Raw genomic sequence first — 23,277 nt, 5'->3', positions numbered from 1 at the left:
GCTTGAAGTTTGAGAGTTTATTCATAGCATCTTTTTCATTATACATGTGTATATGTATAAGGACTTAATTCTAAACACCTATATATTAGTAACCGGAGAAATAAGAGATGCTGTATTACTTACATAAAAGAATTAGAAATTCAGTGGGTTTCATTTAAGTGCAAATAAAAATTGATCCTCTATAAGCGTTGCTCATTGGCCTGAACTTGTGCTTTGGTGTCTGACTGAGAAAAGTTGGCTTCTGTTGTCAAGGAGATAATAGATCCAAATCCACTAGTATCAAGGATGTCCTGCTTCTGACTATATTGTCAGTGATATGTGCCCTTTAGTTAGTAAATTCCATAAAGTTGGAAGATCTCTGAGTTCTAAATCCTTCAGTAGTTTTAACATTTCATAATTTAAGACTCATAAAGAAATGGTTTTTATAAATCAGAAGTGACTTCCAGCTGGTGTGGGAATTACTGGCCAGATAAGAAATAGACATCTCCATCTCAGACACTTAGTTACTTCCTCAGACACAGTGCTGCCCAGCAGAGTTCAATGCAGAAGAAGCCTTACCTTTGTCTCAGATACTTGCTTACAAATACACATGTAATTTGCTAATACCACTGTCAGGTTTTTAAAGCAAGCACTCTGTTTCTATTTTTTAATATTAGATTTTGGTAACTTTTGGACTCTATGGAGCATAGCACGGTTCTAGGCCTATATTCTGATTTCATAGTGTGTTAGTCCGTCAGAGAATTGATAGGATGGTCCTCAGATAGGGAGGACATAGTGACAGTTGAGGGGGACTAAGGAGAGAGGACTGGGCACAGGCAGGACAAGCCAACATTTCAAAGACGAGTGAACAGTGTGGATCGCTCCAGGGCTTGACAGGAGCTGGAGCACAAAGAAGCTATTCATTGTAGCAGGTAACTGAAGAGAAAACAGAAGAACAATCTGACATCAATTCAGAAATGAAATAGTTAGGTGCATTACAATTGTACCTGTGCTTTAAAAATAGTGTAACAGTGTAGCCTCATGAAAAATGAACATGTCAAAAATGTCAGATTTGAAAAGCAGAAAAATATATGTCTAAGGCTGTGGTCATATAAAGATGATTTTTTTTAATAGAGAAAAGAACAGCATTACCTGTGTGAATGAATACTGAACTGATGGAAAGGAGTCTCTGTGGAGTATTGGTGAAATTCACCCTTGGGAGTTAATCCTGCAAAAAGCAACCTATGAGAGAAAAGATTTATTGTAAATTACAATTCCAAGTTGCAGTCCATTAATCATTGCAGGGAAGTGAAGACAGGATCTTGAAGCAGCATGCACATCCACATGTCAGGAACAGAGAGAGAATGCATGCATTCTCAGCTAGCTTTCCTCTACTTTTATCCAGTTCAGGACCTGATCCTCTTTTGGAGTGGGCTTTCAAGTAATATAATCAGGAAAATTATTCACTGAAGTGCTAGTGACTGGCTTGTAGTTGTCTGCAGACACAGTCAGGTTGGTAGCTAATATTGGGTATTACATGGTATTGTTTTTAATTGGATTTAATTGTGGCTATAAATAGAGGCCAAATGAAATAGCATATGAAAAAGTGTACTGACATGTCATAAGTTCTTACTCCAGTGGACAGTCACTTTCCATCCTGCGGAACGGGGAGGTGGAGGTCTCTACCAAATGCTGTCTAGAGGGAAATCAACAGCTATCTTGTTAAACCGGATCTTCACGTGACTTTGGGACAGAGTATCTAAAATGCCTGAAAATGAATGGCTTTGGTAGAAATTGTCAAAGCCACTTCCAGCTTTAATGTTTCTTGATTATCTTAACATCCTATTAATGTTACAGTGCTGTAGTACAGTATTTATTATAGGCGATGCCACCACATGTTGCAAGGCTTTGGTAGTTTGCACATGGCATCGTGTGACCAAAGGCCTATCTAATGTGTGAAACATTCTAAAAGAAGTTTTAGTTAACATGACTGCAAGTGAGCATGTGAGACTGTGGCTTCCTCTGGTTTTCATGTTGACCTTGGCTCATATTCTCATTTCAGAAACTTGTCAAAACTGGAGAAAACAATTGGTCCCTGCCTGAGCTAGTGCACGCCGTGGTCCTCCTGGCTCACTATCACGCTCTGGCCAGCTTTGTTTTTGGTAGTGGCATCAACCCAGAGAGAGAGCCGGGAATCTCCAACAGTTTCAGATTAATCTCAGTGAACAGCTTCTGCGTGTGTGATCTGGCTAATGACAACAGCATCGAGAATGCGTCCCTGGGGGGCAACAACTTTGGGGTTCGTACTCAACTGCTTCTCTGTAGCTGGAACCTGCTTGTTTGTTTCCCGGACACCCAGATCTGAGTAATTACACAGAAACAGTGTTATAACACTGGCATATTAGCTCAGGCTTTTCATTAACTAACTCCTACATGTTAAATGAACCCGTTTCTATTAATCTGTATTAATCTCTACGAGGCTGTGGCTTATTCAAAAGTTTCTGGCAGCGACATCTTTCTCCTTCAGCAGCTACATGGCTTCTCCCTGACTCTGCCCACTTCCCTCCACATCTCCAGCTGGTCCTCCCACCTAGCTCCACTCCACCCTGCCTTAGGCCGAAGCAGCCTCCCCATCAATCAGTGGCAGGGGAGCCCCACATCATTTCTCTTGGAAACTTCTTGCTGATATTATCCAGAGAGAGTGCACTGTGACCAGAGAAAATATTACCTACTTGAAAGATGCTGTTAGCATTGTAAAAGTTTCATCAGTACCTGAAGTTTTGACTATTTTTTTTAAATATTTTATTTATTTGTTTAGTATGTATACAGTATTCTTTCTTCAGTCCAGGAGAGGGCACCAGGCCTCATTACAGATGGTTGTGAGCCACCATGTGGTTACTGGGAATTGAACTCAGGACCTTTGGAAGAGCAGGCAATGCTCTTAACTACTGAGCCATCTCTCCAGCCACCTTGACTATTTTTTTTAACTTTAGGGCTTTATTATATAATGCCTTTGCCCACCCATATATGAATTTTTAAGTTGTTATCACTCTGAAGACACTATAACCAAGAAGACTCTAAGCTTTCTTCTTTAAACATACACCCTTGTTTACAGAGTTCACCTTTCCACTGACAGTGGAAAACCATACTGAAATTTATCATTAGACTATTTTTCTCTTCTTAAATGTGCTTCTGAATATCTTTGTGGCCAAGGTGACTTCTTGACCTTAATTTCTTGGTATACATGATGTCTGTACCCTTCTTTGGATTTCCTACACCTTTCTTAGCACCTTAAGCAAAGTGATGTTGTTAGAATAACAAAACTGAGCATTGATACAGCCAGTATCACAGACCTTTAAAGTCAAACCCTTGCACAACACCTGTCTGTAGGGTGCTCGACAACTGAGGGAAATACATCTTAGGAGGCAGAAAGGAGAAGTTTTGAGACAGCATATACCAAACACTAAAATTCTGTATTTATACACACACACACACCTATAATTTTTTTGTATTTATAACTGAAGCAAACTCATACATCTGAAAATATTTGAGTATGTCATATAATTGCTGTGAAGTTAGTGAAAAACTCAAGTTATTTTTTTAAATAGCTTCAATGAAATGTCAATCACGTTTCACCCAATTTACCCATTAAAAGGGTACAACCAACTACTTGTAAGGATGATCACAGAGTTTGGCAACAATAAATTTTAAGATGTTACTGCAGTATAAAAAGCAACTCCATAGCCATTAGCGTCACATACACACATCCTCTTCTCCCATGTGTAGCCCATGGCAGTCACTCATCTGCCTTCTATCTCTATATACTTGCCTACCCTAGCCATATTTAAAATATTTCTGCCAATTAAAAGTTCATATCATTTGGCTAGTATCTCTGCTGCAGCCAAAATAACTGTCCTTTGTGCATGCTATAGTAGAGTTGGAGAAGGAGGGGCTTCCTGGAGCAGTCTGTAGTGCCATAGCACCAACATTGTCTTGTTCTTCCAGATTGTGGACTCACTCGGTGAGCTAGAAGCCTTAATGGAAAGGATGAAAAGGCTTCAGGAAGACAGGGAAGATGGAGAGACGACTCAGGAAGAAATGACCACGCGTTTTGAGAAAGAAACAAAAGAAAGTCTCTTTGTGGTCCCTGGAGAGACTTTCCATTCATTTCCTCACTCAGGTGTGTTCTTCCTTGCTCTTGGCTAGTTGTTCAGAGACTATTAACCACCAGCCTTTAGTATTTTCCATACAACTACATAAAGATGAGTCTGCTACCATCTTTCTTTTACCCCATGCACACCTGCTTCAGCAACAGTGGGGTGCATTCTGAGAAACCTGCAGTTATGCAGACACTATGGAGTGCACTTTCACACACTTAGATGGTGCACCTTCTGAACACGAAGAGTGTACAGCTATTGCCATCAGAACATGGCATGATATTCGACAGTACCTGTTTGATAAGTGAATGGGGTGTGTTCAACAATAGCACGAGAAGTACAGATAGGAAATACATAAATCTGTGGCTCTATTTTGTGTTATATCATGGTATCTGCTGTGTGGCTGGCAGGGCGCCAGGTCTGTTCATAGTGTTGTCACCTCAAGTGTGACATGCTTGAGACTGCAGTGTGCTAGCTGTAGTGTCACAGGCTATAGGAATTTTCTAGATCCAGTGTCATCTTGAGGAACCACCTTCATATATGCATTCAGTCTTTGACTAAATAAAGTGTTGTTACACAGCACATGGCTATCACTAATCCTGAGACAGATATGTAGGGCTCTTGTCCTGATTCTGGATACATATTCAAAGCAGATCAGTTGCTGAGATCAGCAAGATGGCTCAACAGTACTTGTCACCAAACCTAACAGTCTGAGTTTGACCCTGAGACCTCATGGTGAAAGACTGGAACTTACTCCTGCAGGCTCTCATCTGACCTCCACACATCCTCCATGGACTGCATACACCTATGCACATACACAGTTATATAAATAAATGTAAAACTAAATTTTTCTTATACTCTTAAGGAATTTTTGAATAGTAAGGCAACTTTCCAATTCCATCTCTAAAGGTATAGAGCAGGCTATAGTAACTATTACTCAGCAGCATAGACAGGATAAACACAAGCCTTCAAAGGTGTCGTCTAAGCTCTGGGAACTGTGCTGCTGTGACATGTATGCCAACTCAGAAGTGCTGCAGAAGAACAGTGTGCCTTTTGTCTTTTTCTTGATCATTTTAAATTTTAGATTTGCTTTATGTGTGTGTGTTTTCCCCACATGTATATATGTATATCACATGTGTGCGTGGTGCCCATAGAGGTCACTGATCCCCTGGAACTGGAGTTGTGAATGGTTGTGACCCACATGTCTGTGCTGGGGTTCAAACCGAGCTCCTCATCAAGAGTACCCAGTGCTCTTAAATGAGAGCCGCCTTTCAGTCCAGAGACCTTTGCACAGTACACAAGAGCAGAGAAGAGGCCAGGAGGGAGCCTTAAGCTAGAGCACAGTGTGTGATATTATCCATGTCTCACAGGGAGCTTGAGTCAGAAACTAAGAAATGAATTGGGTGTATTGCAGTTAACTAAATTCCAGACATTAACAAAGAAATGAAAAAATACAGAGAAAAAAGTGAGGGAAAAAAGGAGAGTAATGCAGTGGGTGTGTTAATACTGCAGCGGGGGAATGTTGCTGGTGTGTTAATGCTGCAGCGGGGGAACGTTGATAGTGTGTTAATACTGCAGTGGGGAGCCTTGCTAGTGTGTTAATCCTGCAGTGGGAGAACATTGCCGGTGTGTTAATACTGCAGCGGGGAGCCTTGCTGGTGTGTTAATACTGAAGTGGGTAGCATTGCTAGTGTGTTAATACTGCAGTGGGGGAACGTTGCTGGTGTGTTAATACTGCAGTGGGGAGCCTTGCTGGTAGAGCACTGTTTGAAAAGACAGACAGTGCTATTAGAGTTAATATCTCTGTACTCTAATATTTCTGTTTCTTTAAGATCACCAGAGCTTGTAAGATATAAATACTTTACCTCTTTATGGTGTTTTGAAATAATAGAAATATCTTTTAGGTTGCAAGTAGACTTCTCCTTTTTTTCTTTTCAAGACAGGCTTTCTCTGTATGGCCCTGAGTTTACTCTATAGACCAGGCTAACGTTGAACTCAGAAACCTGCATTTGGAGTGCTGCATATGCCACCACACCTGGCTCCAAGTAGACTTCTTGAACCCTTACACAGACTACTTAAAGATAATTTTTAACTAAAAAATCTTGAACCTGTTAGAATTTTTAACTAAAGAAATCTTGAACCTATTTCAAAAATTATATTCTTATTTAAAATATTTTTTTAGATTTATTTTATGTATATTAGTGTTTTGTCTGTCTGTCTGTGTATACATACACACACACACATATGTGTGTGTGTGTGTGTGTGTGTGTGTGTGTGTGTGTGTGTGTAATGTGTGCATGTATGTCTGGTACCAGAGGAGGTCAGAAGAGGACATTGGATCACCTGGAACTGGAGTTTCAGGTGGTTGTAAACTGCCATGTGGGTGCCAGGAATTGAACCCAGGTCCTCAGAGAAGAAACAAGTACTCTTAACAGCTTATCCATCTCTCCAGCTGCTACATTCTGATTTAAATAAATAAGGCCATATCATATATCAGTCATTCCATTGTATTTTTTATCATTAACCATATCAGTACCAAATTTGCCATAATGATCCTGTACAGTGGATAATTGAGTTTCAGATAGATAGATATAGATAGATAGATAGATAGATAGATACATACATACATACATACATACATACAAATAAATATTTATCAATTTTAGAATGAAAGTAGAAATTAATTTTTTCCTATTTTAAAAAGTATTAATATGACAAAATTCCCTGATTCCATGTAAGGAAGAGTCGACTATAAGAGTCTTTAATTCTGAAGAAGGCATGTTTATTGTATTCATATTACCTTTATGAGAGAACCACTGTGTTACTACAGTGGAGTGTCTTCTGTATCACACTGCTAACTACCTATCTATTGTCTGAAAGCTGTATACAGACAGACGTAATAGAGAGACCCTGTCTCAAAAAAACAAAACAAAAACAAACAAAAAACCCAAGAAAATTATGTGTGTGTGTGTGTGTGTGTGTGTGTGTGTGTGTGTGTTTAAAATGCTGTTTCCTTTTAGAACATACTTAAATATTTGTTTAGGTAAAATCCGAAATAATTTCAGGCTGTTGATTACCAGAGTAGTATTTGTAATCCTTCAAGGTAAATCTAGAAAGAATAGTGTCAGTCAGTTCTTTGTGACTCTTACAAATACTAAAATGATCAGTCCAGCTTGTGCAGAGCTGCTGGATTAGGCATCAGCCTGTGATTGCCTGGCCTTTTAGACATCAGCCTGTGATTGGCTGGCCCATTGTTTTGGATCTGTGATAACACAAGTCCAGGAAGACACCAAGGTCCTACAGTCACTTTTAAGGAAACCCTAACCACCTAAACACCTCACAGGAGGCTTGACCTCCTACAGGTCCAGCCTTTTCCATGTGGACATTGGAAGATCACTTAAGACCCAAGTGTAGTAAACTGTAAACAGTCAAGGGACCTTCATACATCCTTTTATATGGACAGATTGCTTAGAAAACAGCTCTTGTCTGCTGCTAATTCTAAGTTATAAGGTTTCTCCTGGGGCTCACTTTGATATGGTTAGTTAACTATTTTGAAATTAGCATGTTTAAAATTGTGATGATTTAAAATTAGAATATTTAAATTGTAATTTAAAATTAGAATGTTTAAATTGTAATTTAAAATTAGAATGTTTAAAATGAGCAAAACAGTGACTAGTATCAAAGACAAAGGGAGTCCTTTGACAGACAAGTACAGTGTTAGCGCTTGCAAATGAATCCAGTGACCCAGGGGCTAGGGAAGCTAACAGTTCAGTGCCACAGATGTTCTTGGTTGGGTTTTGTCATTTGGTTATGGTGTGATGGGTGGATGAAAGAGAAGCATGACTTCTTTGAGTCGAGAGCCAATGCTTTGAAAACCATTGCTGTACTAACGTTCTTTGAATGGAGCCTGGACTGTAGGCAAATCAGAGGTTATGAGTTCGTATTACACATAAGCCCTCATACAGGGCTTTCCTCACAGACGAAAACTGCTTAAAAGCTTTAGATGGTGCTGGGGACAGAGCTCCTGGGTGAAGTATTTGCCCCACCCCCACCCTGTATACACAAGGCCTAGCACTGGAGAAAGTGGAGAAAGAAGAAAAGATAAGAAAGAAAAGCTTCAGATCAGAACTGACTAATAGTTACTTATTTCTTAAGTGAATTTTTCTTTTTAATATAACGAATTAAGGAAAAATGTGGCTGTTGGGGTTCTGGCATCACACCTGCTATGCAGGAAGTGCTCAGCAGGTGTCAGTTTCCTCTTGGCCTAAGTAATGAAGGGTGAGGATTCAATGCCATGTGTTCAGTGCTATGTAGTCTGGGAATCTGATCTTCTCTGCTCTTCTCATACATCCTGAAATGAGTTGATGGCCCCAACTTAAAGATAAAAAGGAGACTTCTTTTTCTTATTAGAATTTTCATGTATAGTCTTTCAGAAGAATTTGTGTGATTGTTTCTCAAACTCCTAAAAATTTTACCCAGATGAGAATTAGTTTTTTATTAAAGATCAAACTAATTTAACATAAATTACTTACAAAGAACTTATTTCTTGCATAGGAACTACTTTTTTATTTTGAGAATGATGTGTTCATTTATAGAATAAAGAAAAAAGTTTGTTTATTCACTGTTAAATAGTTGAAATCATGGAGAGGGTGGAGTAATTACAAAGACACTAATCTAAAACACAGTCAGTTGGAAGAAAATTGTTTTCAGCTTAAAATAATATGCACTAAGCATTTACAGTTCCTCAGTAGTGGGTTTTACCAGCGAGCATGCTGAACCTGTGGTAATGGCAGTGTCGCCTCCCTGGCGTCCCTGCACTCTGGGGCAGTGCCCTGACCACAGCTTCAGCAGCTCTCTCGACACCATGGGAGTGTTCTGCTCACATGTGCGTGCTCAGGCTTGGGGAAGGGTGTTCACCAACTGCACAGAGAGGCTAGCCAGACACCCAGAGGCCCCTTCTCTTGGAATTCCATGCCTCATGTCTTGACTGGCTTGCTCCTGGAAGCTAACAGTGAACTAGAGTGAAGGGATTTTTGCTATTAAATGTAACCAGATATAATTTTAAAAGATCTGTCTTCAAACTCAGTCATTGTTTCTTTTGTCTCTTCTCTTTCCCCATATCCCATGTTATCCCCTTGAAGAGGTCAAACAAGCTTTAAATCTTAGATTCACAAGCCTTATCTTTTATTTCTAAATTAGTAAATATGCCATAGTGATCTTTTGCTATTGTTGTTTAAATATTTTAATTTAGTTGTTTTTTTTCCTGCCTACTCTAATTAAATCTTATTACCCAATATTTGGTAAGGAAATTGTATTTAGAAGTTCACTAACCAGTATTTTATGTGACTATATGCCAAGTAGTCAACATTGTCACTTTTGAAAACCAAAAAATTGGAGGGAAGTGGGTTTCAGGCTCATTATCTTGGCTGTGTAAGTATCCTGAATGCCTTTATTGTCCCTTAGATTTCGAAGATGACATGATCATAACGGCTGATGTTTCCCGATACATCGAAGACCCAGGTTTCGGGTATGAGGACTTTGCCAGGCGAGGAGAAGAACATTTGCCAACATTCCGAGCCCAGGTACACAGAGCTTTTAACATAGAGAAACTAGAGAGTTCTGCCCTTCCAAGGGATAACTGTTGAAATGTAAATAAAGTGTCTTCTAAAGTAGCCAGTAGGCATTTTGATGGGATCTTCAACCCAGTCTATCTGACGTTCCCTAGGAAGGTAATTATTTCAACATACTCGCCTTAGGAAGTCACTAGTAAACAGTTTGCTTAGCTTAGTTGCCTGCATTATGCAGGATAGTTATATATGTGTGTACCATTCTTGGAGGGGCAGGGAAGAAATCAAACCATCTATGACATTTATAGTGAGGCATTTGGAAATCTGACTGCAGCAGTCCTCCCACAGTACAGTGGAACTCTGTGGGGACAGGAGTTAAATCCAGACTCCTTCATGCTTGAGTAAATTTGATGGCATAGCAATAGCCAAGAACTTCTGGGTCCTGTCAGATAGAGTAGAGTGTGCAGAGTGCCTGTCCGGAGGAGGAGGCCAGAGTTCATCTCAAGCATGCCACACCCTAGACCCTAGGAGACAATACCCTGTCTCTGCACTCCACAGCCTGACCAGTAGCATGCTTGGTAAAGCTGCCATCCTAGAACTGAGTCAGAAATACCCCACACTAACTTTGTTTAATAGTTTTATCTTATTTTAAAAATAAAAAAAACTACAGGGTTTAGCAGAGAATGCTCATTTTGTAAGTGGACCTTTTTCTGCATCCAGGACTACACCTGGGAAAACCACGGCTTCTCGCTGGTGAACAGGCTTTACTCTGACATCGGACATCTCCTGGATGAGAAGTTTCGGATGGTCTACAATCTCACCTACAACACAATGGCCACCCATGAGGATGTTGACACAAGCACGCTACGCAGAGCATTGTTCAACTACGTTCACTGTATGTTTGGAATCAGGTGTGTTCACTGTGCAGACAATGTTACACATTTCTGAGTGGAAATTCAAGCATTTGTTATATATGTTTGGGAGTACATCTTTCTGGAGGGGGATAAATGCTACTTGATTTAAAAATTAATTTCATCTTAGAGATTATTTTCTCCATTTAAAGTGTTTGGAACTTAGAGCGATGGCTTGCTTGGTAAACCTGCCATAGATAGAGCATTAGGACCTGGACTCAATCCCCAGCACTTACTTAAATGCCCACTTGAATCCCAGCCCTCGGAAGGTGGGGACAGGTCCCTAGGCCTCACTGCTTAGCCAGCCTTGCCTAATTGGCAAGCTGCAGGTCCTAGTAAGAGATCCTGTCTCAAAAACTAAGGTGGACAGCATCTGAAGACTAGTACTAAAGCTTGGCCTCTGGCTTCCACACATGTACTTCACATGTACATGAACATGTAAGTAAATCACAGATAAATAAAAAGTGTGTTGTGAATCGTGATAATGACACAGGCAGAGCGGTAAGACTGTGTTTACTAAGGCAGGGGAGTAAACAGAACGAGATGCAGGTTTGAGAATCCTTCCTGATAGGTCAGTGTGGGGAGAAAAAGGTGTCCATTCAGATAGCAATAACAAATTCAGGTCTGTATGGTTACTGTGGCTTGCCTTATGAAGGAATTATAATTAGGGCACTCTGTCCTCCCAGTGCTGGGCTACTCCCCAAAGCACCAAGGTGAGGTGGTTGGGCCACAAGTTAATTAACAGCCTTTAAACTGAAGAAGTGAGCTGGAGAGGATGGTAAGACCTGGAGGGAAGAAGATGGAGCGGTCTATCGGGAAAGCTGCTTGAGCTGGGCTCTGTAGACTTCCTTAGGACATAGATTTGCAAACAGAAGTTAGCAAGCACATCAAAAAAAAAAAAAGTATTACAGATTGAAAGATTGAAACTGGGATTCAGTTTCAATTTGTTAAGCAGTCTTTTCTATAGTTTTAACTCAAACACCACAAAATGGCCGACAAATCAACTAATAAAGAGCACTACCAGGTCAGCATTCCTCACCTGCTCTGCCTGCACAAGAGAAATCTTGTACAAAAGAGAAAGTTAAAAACATGTCCAACCCTAACCATGATCTCTTGCTCACATAACTTTGAATTTGGGACTATTTAGAATTTTGGTTTTAAGACTTTCCTGCTCCATCGGTCTGAAGTGTTGCCTGACTCATAACAGTGTGTTGGACTCAGGGTCTCACCCTCTGACTGACAACACCTGACCGGCCTTTACTGGCTGACCGGCCTTCACCAGCCAGCCGGCCTTCACTGGCTGGCCTTACTCTTGCTCATTCAATACCTTCCAGTATTTTCTCACCTGCCTGCCCTGCTGAAAATTACAGTCCAATACTCCAATGCTGTATATCCATTTTTCTTTCCTCTTTGGTTTTTCAAGACAGGGTTTCTCTCTGTAGCCCTAGATGTCCTTGAACTCACTCTGTCGGCCAGGCTGACCATGAACTCAGAGGTCCGCCTGGCTCTGCCTCTGGAGTGCTGGAATTAATCGTGCACACCACCACAGTCTGGCCCACTTTTCTCTAAGTAGTTACCACCGCCTCCAAACTGTATGTTTGCTTTGTAGTGTTTTCTCTTTACATCTTAATAGAGTTTAAGCTCTGTGACACTAGGAGTGGATGTTTTTCCCTCTTGTTCACTACAGAATCTCAGTAATGAGAAGGGTGTGTTATACACCAGACATTCAGTAAATACTCCTTATGACTTACTTAATGGACTTTGCTTATGACATCATTGATAGCAAGGCCTAAGCAGTGAGGCTTGGGTTTCACATCACAGTACTGTCACTCACAGGTATGATGACTATGATTATGGGGAAGTTAACCAGTTACTTGAACGGAGCCTGAAGGTTTACATCAAGACGGTGACCTGCTACCCCGAGAGAACCACAAAGCGCATGTATGACAGCTACTGGCGGCAGTTCACACACTCAGAGAAGGTCAGTGTCATCACCAAGCAGACTTCAAGGACATATGTTCAGCATGACAGTTTCAATCGTGAAACAAGGAGGATGGTGAATTGAGCTAGCTCTTTTTTCATGTTTTATTAATCTAAAGTATGTTGACTGTTGACTAATTTAGCCGTGTGCTCTTGTCTAAGAGGGTGCACATCTGAGTCAGTGCCCTGTCACTGTGATAGCACCTGGTGGGGAGCATCTTTACAGCTCTGAGGTCACACAGGTCAGAGCAGGGCCTGCCCAAGGGTGGCACCATCCCACATCTATTATCAACCAAGATGCCCCACAGACTTACCCGCAGGCCAATCCTATGGAGGCATTTTCTCATGTTTCCTTCTCCTCAGATGAACTTAACTTCTGTCAAGTTGACATAAAGTAGCCAACATTTTAGCATCAGCCTTTCAAAGATTGAATCTAAATACTAATAAATCTATTAAATTCTATTTAAAAAAACCCACTAAGAAGCAGTACTGGGTAGAATTGTACCCAGCCTGGAAGACACTGCCATTTAGAAACTTAGTAGCTACCAGGTTACTGTTCCAACAGAAAATTCTCATTGTAATTTAGTATTTTGCCATTATAGTAAAGGACATGTGAGCCAAATATATTTTTACATAAGAATATATGTGGATGGAGTAATATGAATTATTATTTAGATCAGAACCTATAGTAAGAATGAAGAATCTTTACCAACAGTATAGCATCAGATCTGACTTTAGGTCCTAGGCCTTTAAAGCATTGAATCTGTCTCCTTTATACTACTGCGTTCAAGCTGAATGTGAAAAACTCATTCTGGGGTCCTAATGGTCCCCAGTGATCTGTACAGCAGTGTGTTATGGCTCCAGTTTTAATAATTTTTGAAGTCTTAAGTTTAGTCATATTACCCACTTCATCTTCAGCCTTGATGCATCCTTATGCTGTTTTTATATTTGCAATAGATTTCCTCCCTTTCTAGAAATTGTATATTGCCATCAGGAGCGTATGCCCAACATCATGTTTAAATGATAAAAAGATGTGGAGTAACTCAATGCTAGAGCAGCCATGCTCAGATGATAGGAAGGTGTGGAGTAGCTCAATGTTAGAGCATTTCCTTGTAGTCAGTTTAGAAAGTGTAGGGGTTTTACATCAGCCTTTCAGCTGAGAGGTTTTCCCCCAGAGAGAAGCCCTGAGATTTTCCCAGAGTGTTTGCAAGTGGTGGGCATCTGGTGAGATCAGATAGTCACACAAACCGAGCTGAGCTTCTGCTTCACTCTAGGGCTTAAAGTTAAACCTGGGAGTGTATTTTTAACTTTAATTCTTAATTTAAAATTTTAAATGCTAGGAATGTGTTTTTAATTTTATTTTAAATTTACATTTACTATCCACAACAGCAAGTTTGAGTGTTCATCATATATATGTGCATATTCAGGGCTGTGGTTGGTATCTGAGTACGTAGAACATATGCAAATGGGGTACCTGAAAAGCTCTCCGCATTCTTCCCCTGTGTTGTGAAGTCACTGAGCTAGTGCCATTTGGTTTCCAGGTCCATGTGAATCTACTGCTGATGGAAGCCCGAATGCAAGCTGAGCTGCTTTACGCTCTGCGTGCCATAACTCGGCACCTGACCTGAAGCGCCACCAGGAAGGCGTCAGCATGTGTCGGGGCCTCTCACACAGGACTCATGTCAGAACTTGTTTGTGACGCAGCCTCAGCAGTTACTCAGTTCCTAGTGTCAAAGTTTAGCTGTCGAGGTTTATTGTTTCTGTTTTTGTTTTGTTATTGTTGTTAGGGTTTAATTTGGGGGGGGAGTTGTTTGTTTTGTTTGTTTTTTTTATTTTTTCTGGCTGTAATGTGCAATGGTGTGTTTTATATTTCTCTATGCTTAACATTGCTAACAGTTGCTAAAGTAACCCTGACGAGCACTACTTCACATTGCTTAGAGCTGGACTGTGGGATCTGACATAAATCATGACCTGGTTTGTTAAGGCTTCACTCAGTGCTCTGGAGTTCATGTGTATGTGTCTCTCTTGTCTTTACTTAAAGAGCATACGGAAAAGTGCTTGCAGTCTGCTCAAGCAGTTCTTCCTCCGTTATCAACATCCGGCAAAGAATGGTGTCGTCTACCGGAAGCTGCCCACATGTGTCCTGAGTCTGGGAGGGCTTGTGCTATTGAACCAAGCTGCCCCTGGAGCACAACCTGTGCCCCAGAGATGATCAGGCACTGTTCTGTTTTCATTTATCTGATTTTTTTTTCTTACACTGCAATTGACAGTAACGTGAAATGTGATACAGACATTGTCCATAATTTAATGTGAAATTAATTATGATGAATTCTATAGCATGCTACTGAAATGCCAAATTCAGCTACTTTCTTTGTCTTCTAAAGCAGAGGCCTCATTTTCCCACATGGCTGTCTGTGCGGCAGTGGACTTAGGCACAGTTCCTTGAGCCCTGCACCACGGTCCTCGTCACCTCTAGTAGCTGGTGTCTACAGTGCTTTACAGCTCGCACACAAATCCCAGCACACAACACTGACCAAATGTTTCTTTGCACATGCTCCTTTGCTGAGAGTTAAGGAAGGTTAGTTAATACACCCCTTTTTTCCCCTGTTACAGCTTTGGAAATTATTTTACATGATTTTCGTCTTATAATACGTTAAGTCATTTGTTATTCAAAGGAAGAATGTGTTTCTGTGCATTAATGTGATTGAGCAACAACAAAACAGTGCAATGTTTTCAAAAATCAACTCAGCTTCCCCTATCATGTCACTACAGAAGTGTCCTTTTAAACAGAGCCATAATGAAATGACCTTCAGATGTCTTTATTGTGCTAGGTGTTTTCCAGTTTTACCTTGCTGAGGTTGAACTGTGATTCCACTGAGCCAAAGCATTCATTCCCCCAGAAAAATCTGTTTGGACAACTAGCTACACAAACACACACACACACACACATTGTCATAGGGGAGAAAAGGCAGCCAAAAAGTCGCATTTTTGCATCAATTTGTGTTGTTTGATTAGACTATCTTCAGAGAGCACAACCTTGTGTGTTTATAGCTTTAATTTGTATTGTGTTACTGACCAGTGAAGTGCCTAAAGAGCTGCTATAGCACCCAGAGGACACAACTGCACGGGTTAAGCGCCTTCGCTTGGTGAAAGGTGATTTGCATTTTACACATACATGTTCACCTAAAACATAGCTGTCTCTAGTGAGTCATCCATGAAGCTCCCACAGAGCGCTCACTAAGGCTTTCCCTGTTGTGTGGGTGTACTTTTCCTCTTATGACAGAACTGTGTGCCGACGTTCCATTAGGCTATCCTTCTGCCTGCTGTCCTTTTCTGGGATGTTAGCTCCTTTTACTTAGTGTTCTGTCCCGGGGAAGAGAGCAATGATGGCTGTAGACCTGTAGCATGGGTAGTTCTTCATTTTTAGACTCCAGGATCTTGCTTAACATCCTCCATGTGAGGAAAAAACCACTGAGATTTGAAGACAGGGTGGTTCCTTTAGAACTTAGTCAGAGAGCTTGTGCCAGGGTTCTGTACTGTGTTTGCTGTGTGGACTGTGCCCATTCCTTCTTTAGATGTGTATGAACTACAAGAGCAGTACTTAGAAGAATGGCAAGACACAGGTGGTGGCATAAATGCCCGTGAACTTTCCCAGCTTTAAGGCTTTCACATTTAGGATAGAGTTTATTATTGCATTTTTTTGCATGTTAGAAAACAGTTTCACTTCATAGCCTCATTCTTTCATTCAGATGAACTGAATGACAGGATGAAAATAGTTTTCATGTATTGACTAAGAGGAGGAATTCTCACAGAACCCTGAATAAGCTTTAGACCAAAAGGGAAGAAAAGGGTTAAGTAGAGTGGCCACTTACTTTTTGCTTTTGGTTTTGTGTTGCCCCAGAAATGTAAGTAGAGATTGGACTATGGAAATATTAGTGCCTTTAATAGATTTCTCTCCTAGCAAAACTTCCTTTTAGTTCAACAGACCAATCAATAATCAGGAAAATAAGTTGACTTGGAACCGTGAATAAAAACACAGCAATGTATTTATGAGCCTCAGTGAACCAGCCTCAAAAAGTTGGTTTGTGAAGGTGGCCACACCTCCATGCTACAACATGCACCCCACATTCCCAGTGCAGATGCCGCTGTAAGAGTGGGCTGTCAACCGCTTTATCTAGTGCAAACTTGAAATTTCGATGCGGTTTTCCAGGGTGGCATTTTTTTCAGAGTATTGAATTTACAATGTAGTAATTTATAGTGTAGCTTTTTATACTGAAATGTGATATTTTTCAAAGGAGCTGTCTGACTATCGGTGTAATAACAGAGCCTATGGCAAGCTGAGCTGTACCCGGGGCTCTCACTGTGCCAAACAAGCCTGTGAGTGTGTGTGAAGAACACACGCATCTGGCTGTGAAGTCCTCAACTCCTTGCTCCTTCTGTTACAATCAGTCTGATAATCGTGATGGGCATGCTGGAATAATGCCATTCAATTTGGAATCTCACGTTTGCCAGCATCTGCTAATTTTCAGTTTCTCAGATCATTGTCAGAAACATCAAGGAAATCAGGCTTGGTGGCACATACCTGTAATCCCAGTACATGGAAGATGTATAAGAGGATGCTGGTTTGGGGGTCAGCCTGGGCTATATTGTGACACCTTGTCTCAAAATTTAAAAAGAAGGTAGAAATATGTGCATAGCCTTACACATGAAAGTGGGCCTGCTCTGTAACGCACTGAACTGTGGGAATGGCCCGGGTGCCCTGGGGTTGCCTCAGACGTGGCTTCCTCGGGCAGATTCATGCTACTCTGATGGAAAATGGCTTTTGCAGGTGGACTACTTTTTAAAATAAGTACCTTGTCTCAGTCCAATGAATTGTCATCCCCCCTCTCCCGCCTTAGGGTGCTCTGTAAATCAGGGGTAGCTAAAATGGAATCCAGGGTGTAGCCTTGGGCTTTTGAACCAGTTTTAAACCCAATATAGCACAGCTGTACAGGGCTATTTTTAAAAGAGAAAACTCAAGATTTATATAAAGGCCATATAAAATTTAAACAAGAGCCCTATTTTGTTTGTGTTGTGTCTGTTAAAAATTTACATAATTCTAAGATCTAATGGATATCATCCAGGGAATTACTTCCTCTCCCACCTCAGAAAGCTTTGCTAATCCAAAATCATAGAATTTTATGCCGCACCAAAGTGAATTTAGCAGCAAACAGTTATAGATTACTACTTAAAATAGTCAGCACTTCCGGTGCAAGTACGTGCCTGGATGGTGGCAAGGCTCCTTTAAACTGTAAGACAAGGACAAAGAACAGAACAAATCCAGTGGACTGTACAGATGGTATGTGCTGCGACGGGCAGATGAGCTCAGTCTCTGAGAAACAGACCGTTTTACATGGAATAAAAGGCCTGCAAGATGATCCACATATGCAGTGCGTAAGCTTTCTTAGTGTTATCTCACCAGCAAGCAGAAAGGTCTGAAGGGGGTGCGGTTGGAACCAGTTCGAGGTGGCCATCACCCTGTGCTGGTCCCTACTGTCCCTATGCCTCTGGAGACTCAGGTGCAGACTCAATCTTTCCCCAAAGCAGGCCATAATGTAAGTGTATCCTGTCAGTCCACAGTGTGAACCCCACACATCTGCATCTTAGGTCCCTGTTAATTTGGCCACCGACAGCACCTGCTTAGGGAAGCCCAAGACCAGAAAAGGCTTGTATGAAGTGGGTCTGGAGTGGATGTGTGCACCGAGGCTGAGCCCCATGGGGAAGAAAACAGTTTCCAGGAACCGTTGGAACACAGAGCTGAGATTCTGGCTATCCTTGGCACAGGCACCTGCTGTATAGGTAGAAACTCTCACCAGCCTCCATCCACCCTTTCCTACTTTTCTCTTCCTCAAAGTGCCTCATCCACCATCCCCAAGCCTGTCTGGGTCTTAATGCCTTTCACAGTCGAACATCACCAGCCACCTGCTGAGCATCACCAGTGCGTCTTTCTGAGTATGTCTTCCCCCACCATGAAGAATATGGCTTTTCCCCAACCCCTTCCACTCTCTCCACCATCCATCTATATTTTTGCCTCGAACACCTTAGCAGATATATACAGCATCCAGTGTGTTCTGTCTACCCACTGCTGTTCATACCCACTTCCCAGCTGCCAAGATACCTTGCTCTCCTCTACCTCATCCCCACAGAGCCTATAAATTCAGAGCACCCAGTCTTCTCGTGGGCTCATTCTCTGTTCAATACTACTACTCCATATTTTAAATAAGTCATAAAACGTTTGCCTTCTGTCAAAGTAGGAACCTTTATATTTATACATGATAAAGAAATTAAACTATTTCTACCATGCAGAATTTAACATTTAGCAAGAATTCAAAGTGATTGAATTACTAGCCTAACTTGGTCTGTATTAGAGGATAAATACTGGTAATAGTCCCGGTTGCTTGAATGCAGAGTTAAAATTCTCCAACAGTCCAGAGTAACCTGTAAGTCTTCAATGGGACAGGAAATCCCTGCCAGACAAATTTGGATCACATTAGCCTATTTGCTGTGTAATGTAGATTTGGAAAAAAAAAACAAAAACAAAACCAAATGCCACAAAACTGAGTACATGAGCATTTCACTCAATTAACTAAGCTTCTAACCCCATTCTTTCCTGGATGAGATAAGAAGGAAGTGTGTTCTTGCTCCTGCCGCTGCTCTCTGTGTAAGTCCAGATAGCATCATTAAGGAGCAGAGGTAGTAATGCTGCTGCTTCTCCCACAACCAGGCTCCTGACAGGAGACAAATGTGTTCACACGTAGATGACTGTCTAACCCAAAAGTGAACTACCCTGTTTGGAGTGTAGATCAGATCTTTGATGGTCTTCAGGTGTTCCCATCCCAGTCATGAGCACCTACATGCAATGGTCGATTAATGCATTTAAGGACCCAAGAGTAAAGGAGGCACTTAGTTAGGCAATGACCTGGTGACTTAAAATGATATGTCAAGAAGTGTTCATTTAGCTTTAACTAAATTAGGACTGTACTGCCATGTAGTACAGAACTGGAAGGGTAAGGGAGCGTCTGCTTCTGAATGCATGTGGAAACCCTTGAGGTGATTCAGCCTGTGCCACAAAGTAGCCCATAGAACGAGCAGCCCATTTTATAGTTCACAGGACCCCAAACATTAAAAATTGAAATATCATAAATATAATTTTGGTATGTAAAATTTTGCTAAAGCTGTGTATTTCTTACTCCAAGTAACCTCTTAAAATGAATGTATCGTTTCTGTGGAAAGAATGTTAGAGAGAGTCTGTGGTCTTTAGTGTTAAAATGTTGCTCATGGGTATCGCTGAGTTAAATGTACACATTATATCCAGAAGAAAGCTGATTTCTTAATTGATCTTTAGAAACTTTAACTGGGCTCTCCTGAGTCTGATAGAAGAACAAAAGGAAGGATGAAGGAAATGTATCAGATGAGTGGCCAAAGATTTGCCTTTTCAAAGCAGAAGCATCTCTTTCCTGAATCTCCCTGGTTTCCCAAAATAGAAGCCCAGTTAAATGGTACCCTGTCCACCAAGAAAAGTGAGCCCTGTTTCACAGCCAGTGCAGACATTGCTTTTATATTGGATGTCTCTGCAGAGAAAGAAATTAGCATTTATTTTCTTCCTCTATCTCGTCGCATTTACTCTTTCAACCCAAAACAAGATGGATGAGAAAGCAAGGGCCAGGCCACTTGACATCTTACTCATTGACCAGGGACACAGAGTCTTGGCAAGGAAAATCAGAACCCTGTCTGGCCACCCTGGAAACATGGCCTCGCCACTTGGCTTACCTCCTTCAAACCTGAAAGAAGTGTTTCTCTCATGGAAGAACTGGATGTAGCTTGTAACTATGAAATAGAAGTTGAACTTGAAAATTCTTCTGAATCCTGATTGTGCAGGCCAGCTGCATAATGAATGTATACATGAAGACTGTGGCTGAATCACACGAGTCAGATGCCAAGTTCATGACTTTCCACATAGACATCTTCTCCTTAAGGTGTGAGTGATGTATGTAGCATGCTGTGAAGCGCCTGTTCTAGTTCATAATTCATCAGTATTAATACAGAGTTACCCTTGCGTCCCTTGGTACTTTATAGTTGATGTAATCAGAAGCTGTGATGTTTCACCTTCGTAGTCCTGTGCTTTGTTGCTGTAATTTTTTTTATGAAGCACGTGACTTTGGACTCATGTAAGGTGGATGACCATGATCTTGAAGACTGCTACACACACACACACACACACACACACACACACACACACACACACGCGTCTCTTACTCTATGGTTTTAAGTTAGGATAAGCTTCTCTCCAATAGATTGTTGATGCCGTTTGCAGTTTAGGGTCTACAAGTTCACTGTCAAGTGGCAGCATCCTCTTTATAGTTTCAGCTCTGAAAATAGCAAGCTTCTCAACAGCCACTTCACCCTTTTTCCGGCAGAACAGACCCTGCTGTGGATGCAGACGATGGTGGTAACCGATAATGCCCTCCACATGCATTGACAGTTCTGGTGATGACAGAACCCAGGAGAGCTTCTATGTATAAGTAGGCTTGATTTTTGTTCTTCTGTCGCGGACTTGACGGTTCTGACTAGAGCTGACCCAAATGGGCCAGCTTGTGTGTAATACCCTAGTGCTCTAACGCTTCTCTTCTCGTTCTGCTGTTGTTGGTTTTGTTTTTTGAGGGATGGGTAATATTATTTGAACAGATAAAGAAGGAACGGTTAGTGAAATCAAGACAAACACATCTGAAATAAAGGAACTGTGTATTAACCTGTTAACAATTCATAACTGCACTTTTTATGACATTTTGAAAATCTATTTATAGGTACAGAACAATGGGTTTTGTTAAACTGTATCACGTTTATACCTACAGAATTTATTTCATTGTTATTAGTAGGAATTTTATTGGTTCAATAAAATTGGCAAAACTGATCCCACCTTTTTTCATTACTTACAGTGAAGAATATTCTCGCCTCAATTTGCATTTGCCTAGTGACTGAAGCATGTGCTCTGGGAATTGTGAGGTTGTTGGGAATCACTGTCCTCCCCGATGGTTTCGGGTCTTGCTTTCTTATCTCTTGACCCTCAGGAGCATAAGTTGTTCAGAACATAGAACTACTGTTACCTTTAAAGAGTGGACTCAGAAAGGGTAAGCCAGAGTTACTAGTGTGTCCTATTGCCAGTGTCATTAGAATGGGGAAGCAGTGCTGAACACGGGGCCAGAACTGTTTAAAACCTAATTTTGTCATATTCTGCTATTTTTGAGGCATCAGGAGTAATCTAATCTCTATGGATTCTGATTTTCATACACAGCATGAAAGAAGTACCTATCTGAAACATTTTTTGGTGAGTCAGGTGGTACGCACTGGTTTCTTCACATATCCAGCTCAGAAGTGAACTTGAACATATAGTCAGAAAGCCCGGAGAAGGGTTTTTATTAACTGAGGTCAAGTAGGAAGGAGACGGATGGAAGGAATTGGTGCCTGTGATGCTGAGTGGTAGTGGCACACAGGAAAATGGGGAGGGGCATGTACAGGCTTTCCAATGACAGTCCTAAGAATCCATCCCAAAGACAAGATGCCTCATCGCCACGTATTCCAATTCTAGGAGGGGATCAACAGAACCAGCTCCTTGCTGGAGTCTTCTTTCCAGGGAAAGAAAGGACAGGCCAACTCAAAGTTCATACTCTCAAGCCTTTTATAAGGTTACAAACAACTTTATGCACCCCAGTTCTGCTCATCTCCCACATTTCCCCATATCTGTCTCCCACCCTTGCAGTGTTCCCCCCTAAAACAAAACTAAAACAAAACAAACAAAAAACATTCTTCACTTCTGTCTTTCTGACTCTTTTAGTGAGGGGGGGAGGGGGCTGCAGTGTGTTACACTTTTCTCCAATCAGCCTCACTAAGTCACTGATCTGGTTCAAGGCCTCTAGTTTCTGGTACCCCGTTATCACTGGACCCCATCCTTCAGCCACTCCAAGTCACAGAGATCCTGCTTGTATTGTTCCACAGGACCGGTCCCTTCACAAGCTCCAGCAGGTCCTAGACGGGGTAGATGTTAAGAGTGGGCCAATCCAAGGCCCTGGATGTGAGTCTGGGTGGTTCAGGGAACTGGGGCCCCACCTCAGGGAGGGGTTGAGCCAGGTGAGGGGTGGAGCCTGCTCTCCCATGAGGGTCAGGGCAGTTTTCTTGCTGCATGTCCAAGGGTGGGACCGGCTCAGCATGGCCCTCTGATTTCATCATAAATGGTTCCTAAGGACCCTGAGGTAACACGGGCCACAGATATCAACACAGACCCCCAGCAACGACAGAACCACAGACACAGACATGGCCCTCAGCAACTTGGCCCAGGTGACACCATGGCTGTGGGTGGCAGCACAGATACCAAGATCAGCATGGCTCTGGTGGTAGCACAGCCCTTGAACACAAACAAGGCCACAGATTGTGGCCCATACCCTGGGCTTCCATGTGCCTTTTGGTGGCAACATGGTCCTCAGACTTCAAAAGAGATCCCAGCTACAGTAGGACCATGGGTGCAGACATAGTCCTCCACAACAGCTTTTGTAAAAAGGGTGGTGGGCCGCATCCCTCTGCAGGGCTCCTGGCTAGCTTTACCTGAAATAATTACACAGAAACTGTATTCATTTAAACATTGCCTAGCCC

At 41.6% G+C, this 23,277-nt stretch overlaps 1 protein-coding gene across 2 annotated transcripts in view; it reads left to right on the top strand.

Annotated features, from left to right (window-relative positions):
• The window catches only part of Sesn3 (sestrin 3), a 64,677-nt gene extending 43,133 nt beyond the window's left edge, over window positions 1–21,544 (top strand). For both annotated transcript variants that reach the window (XM_085689912.2, XM_048433610.3), the window contains exons 5-10: window positions 2,042–2,278; window positions 3,985–4,159; window positions 9,600–9,718; window positions 10,424–10,614; window positions 12,451–12,595; window positions 14,136–21,544. In XM_085689912.2, the coding sequence (XP_085546038.1) occupies window positions 2,042–2,278; window positions 3,985–4,159; window positions 9,600–9,718; window positions 10,424–10,614; window positions 12,451–12,595; window positions 14,136–14,222 (954 nt within the window). In that variant the 3' untranslated portion in view covers window positions 14,223–21,544. The remainder of the gene's footprint in view (window positions 1–2,041; window positions 2,279–3,984; window positions 4,160–9,599; window positions 9,719–10,423; window positions 10,615–12,450; window positions 12,596–14,135) is intronic.
• Window positions 21,545–23,277: the final 1,733 nt, after the last annotated feature.

This window comes from Myodes glareolus, chromosome 4 (assembly GCF_982192425.1).
Source record: "Myodes glareolus chromosome 4, mMyoGla1.1, whole genome shotgun sequence".
NCBI classification, from domain to species: Eukaryota; Metazoa; Chordata; class Mammalia; order Rodentia; family Cricetidae; genus Myodes; species Myodes glareolus.
The sequence above is the reverse complement of the archived record's forward strand: the minus strand, read 5'-3'. Positions and strand labels throughout refer to the sequence as shown.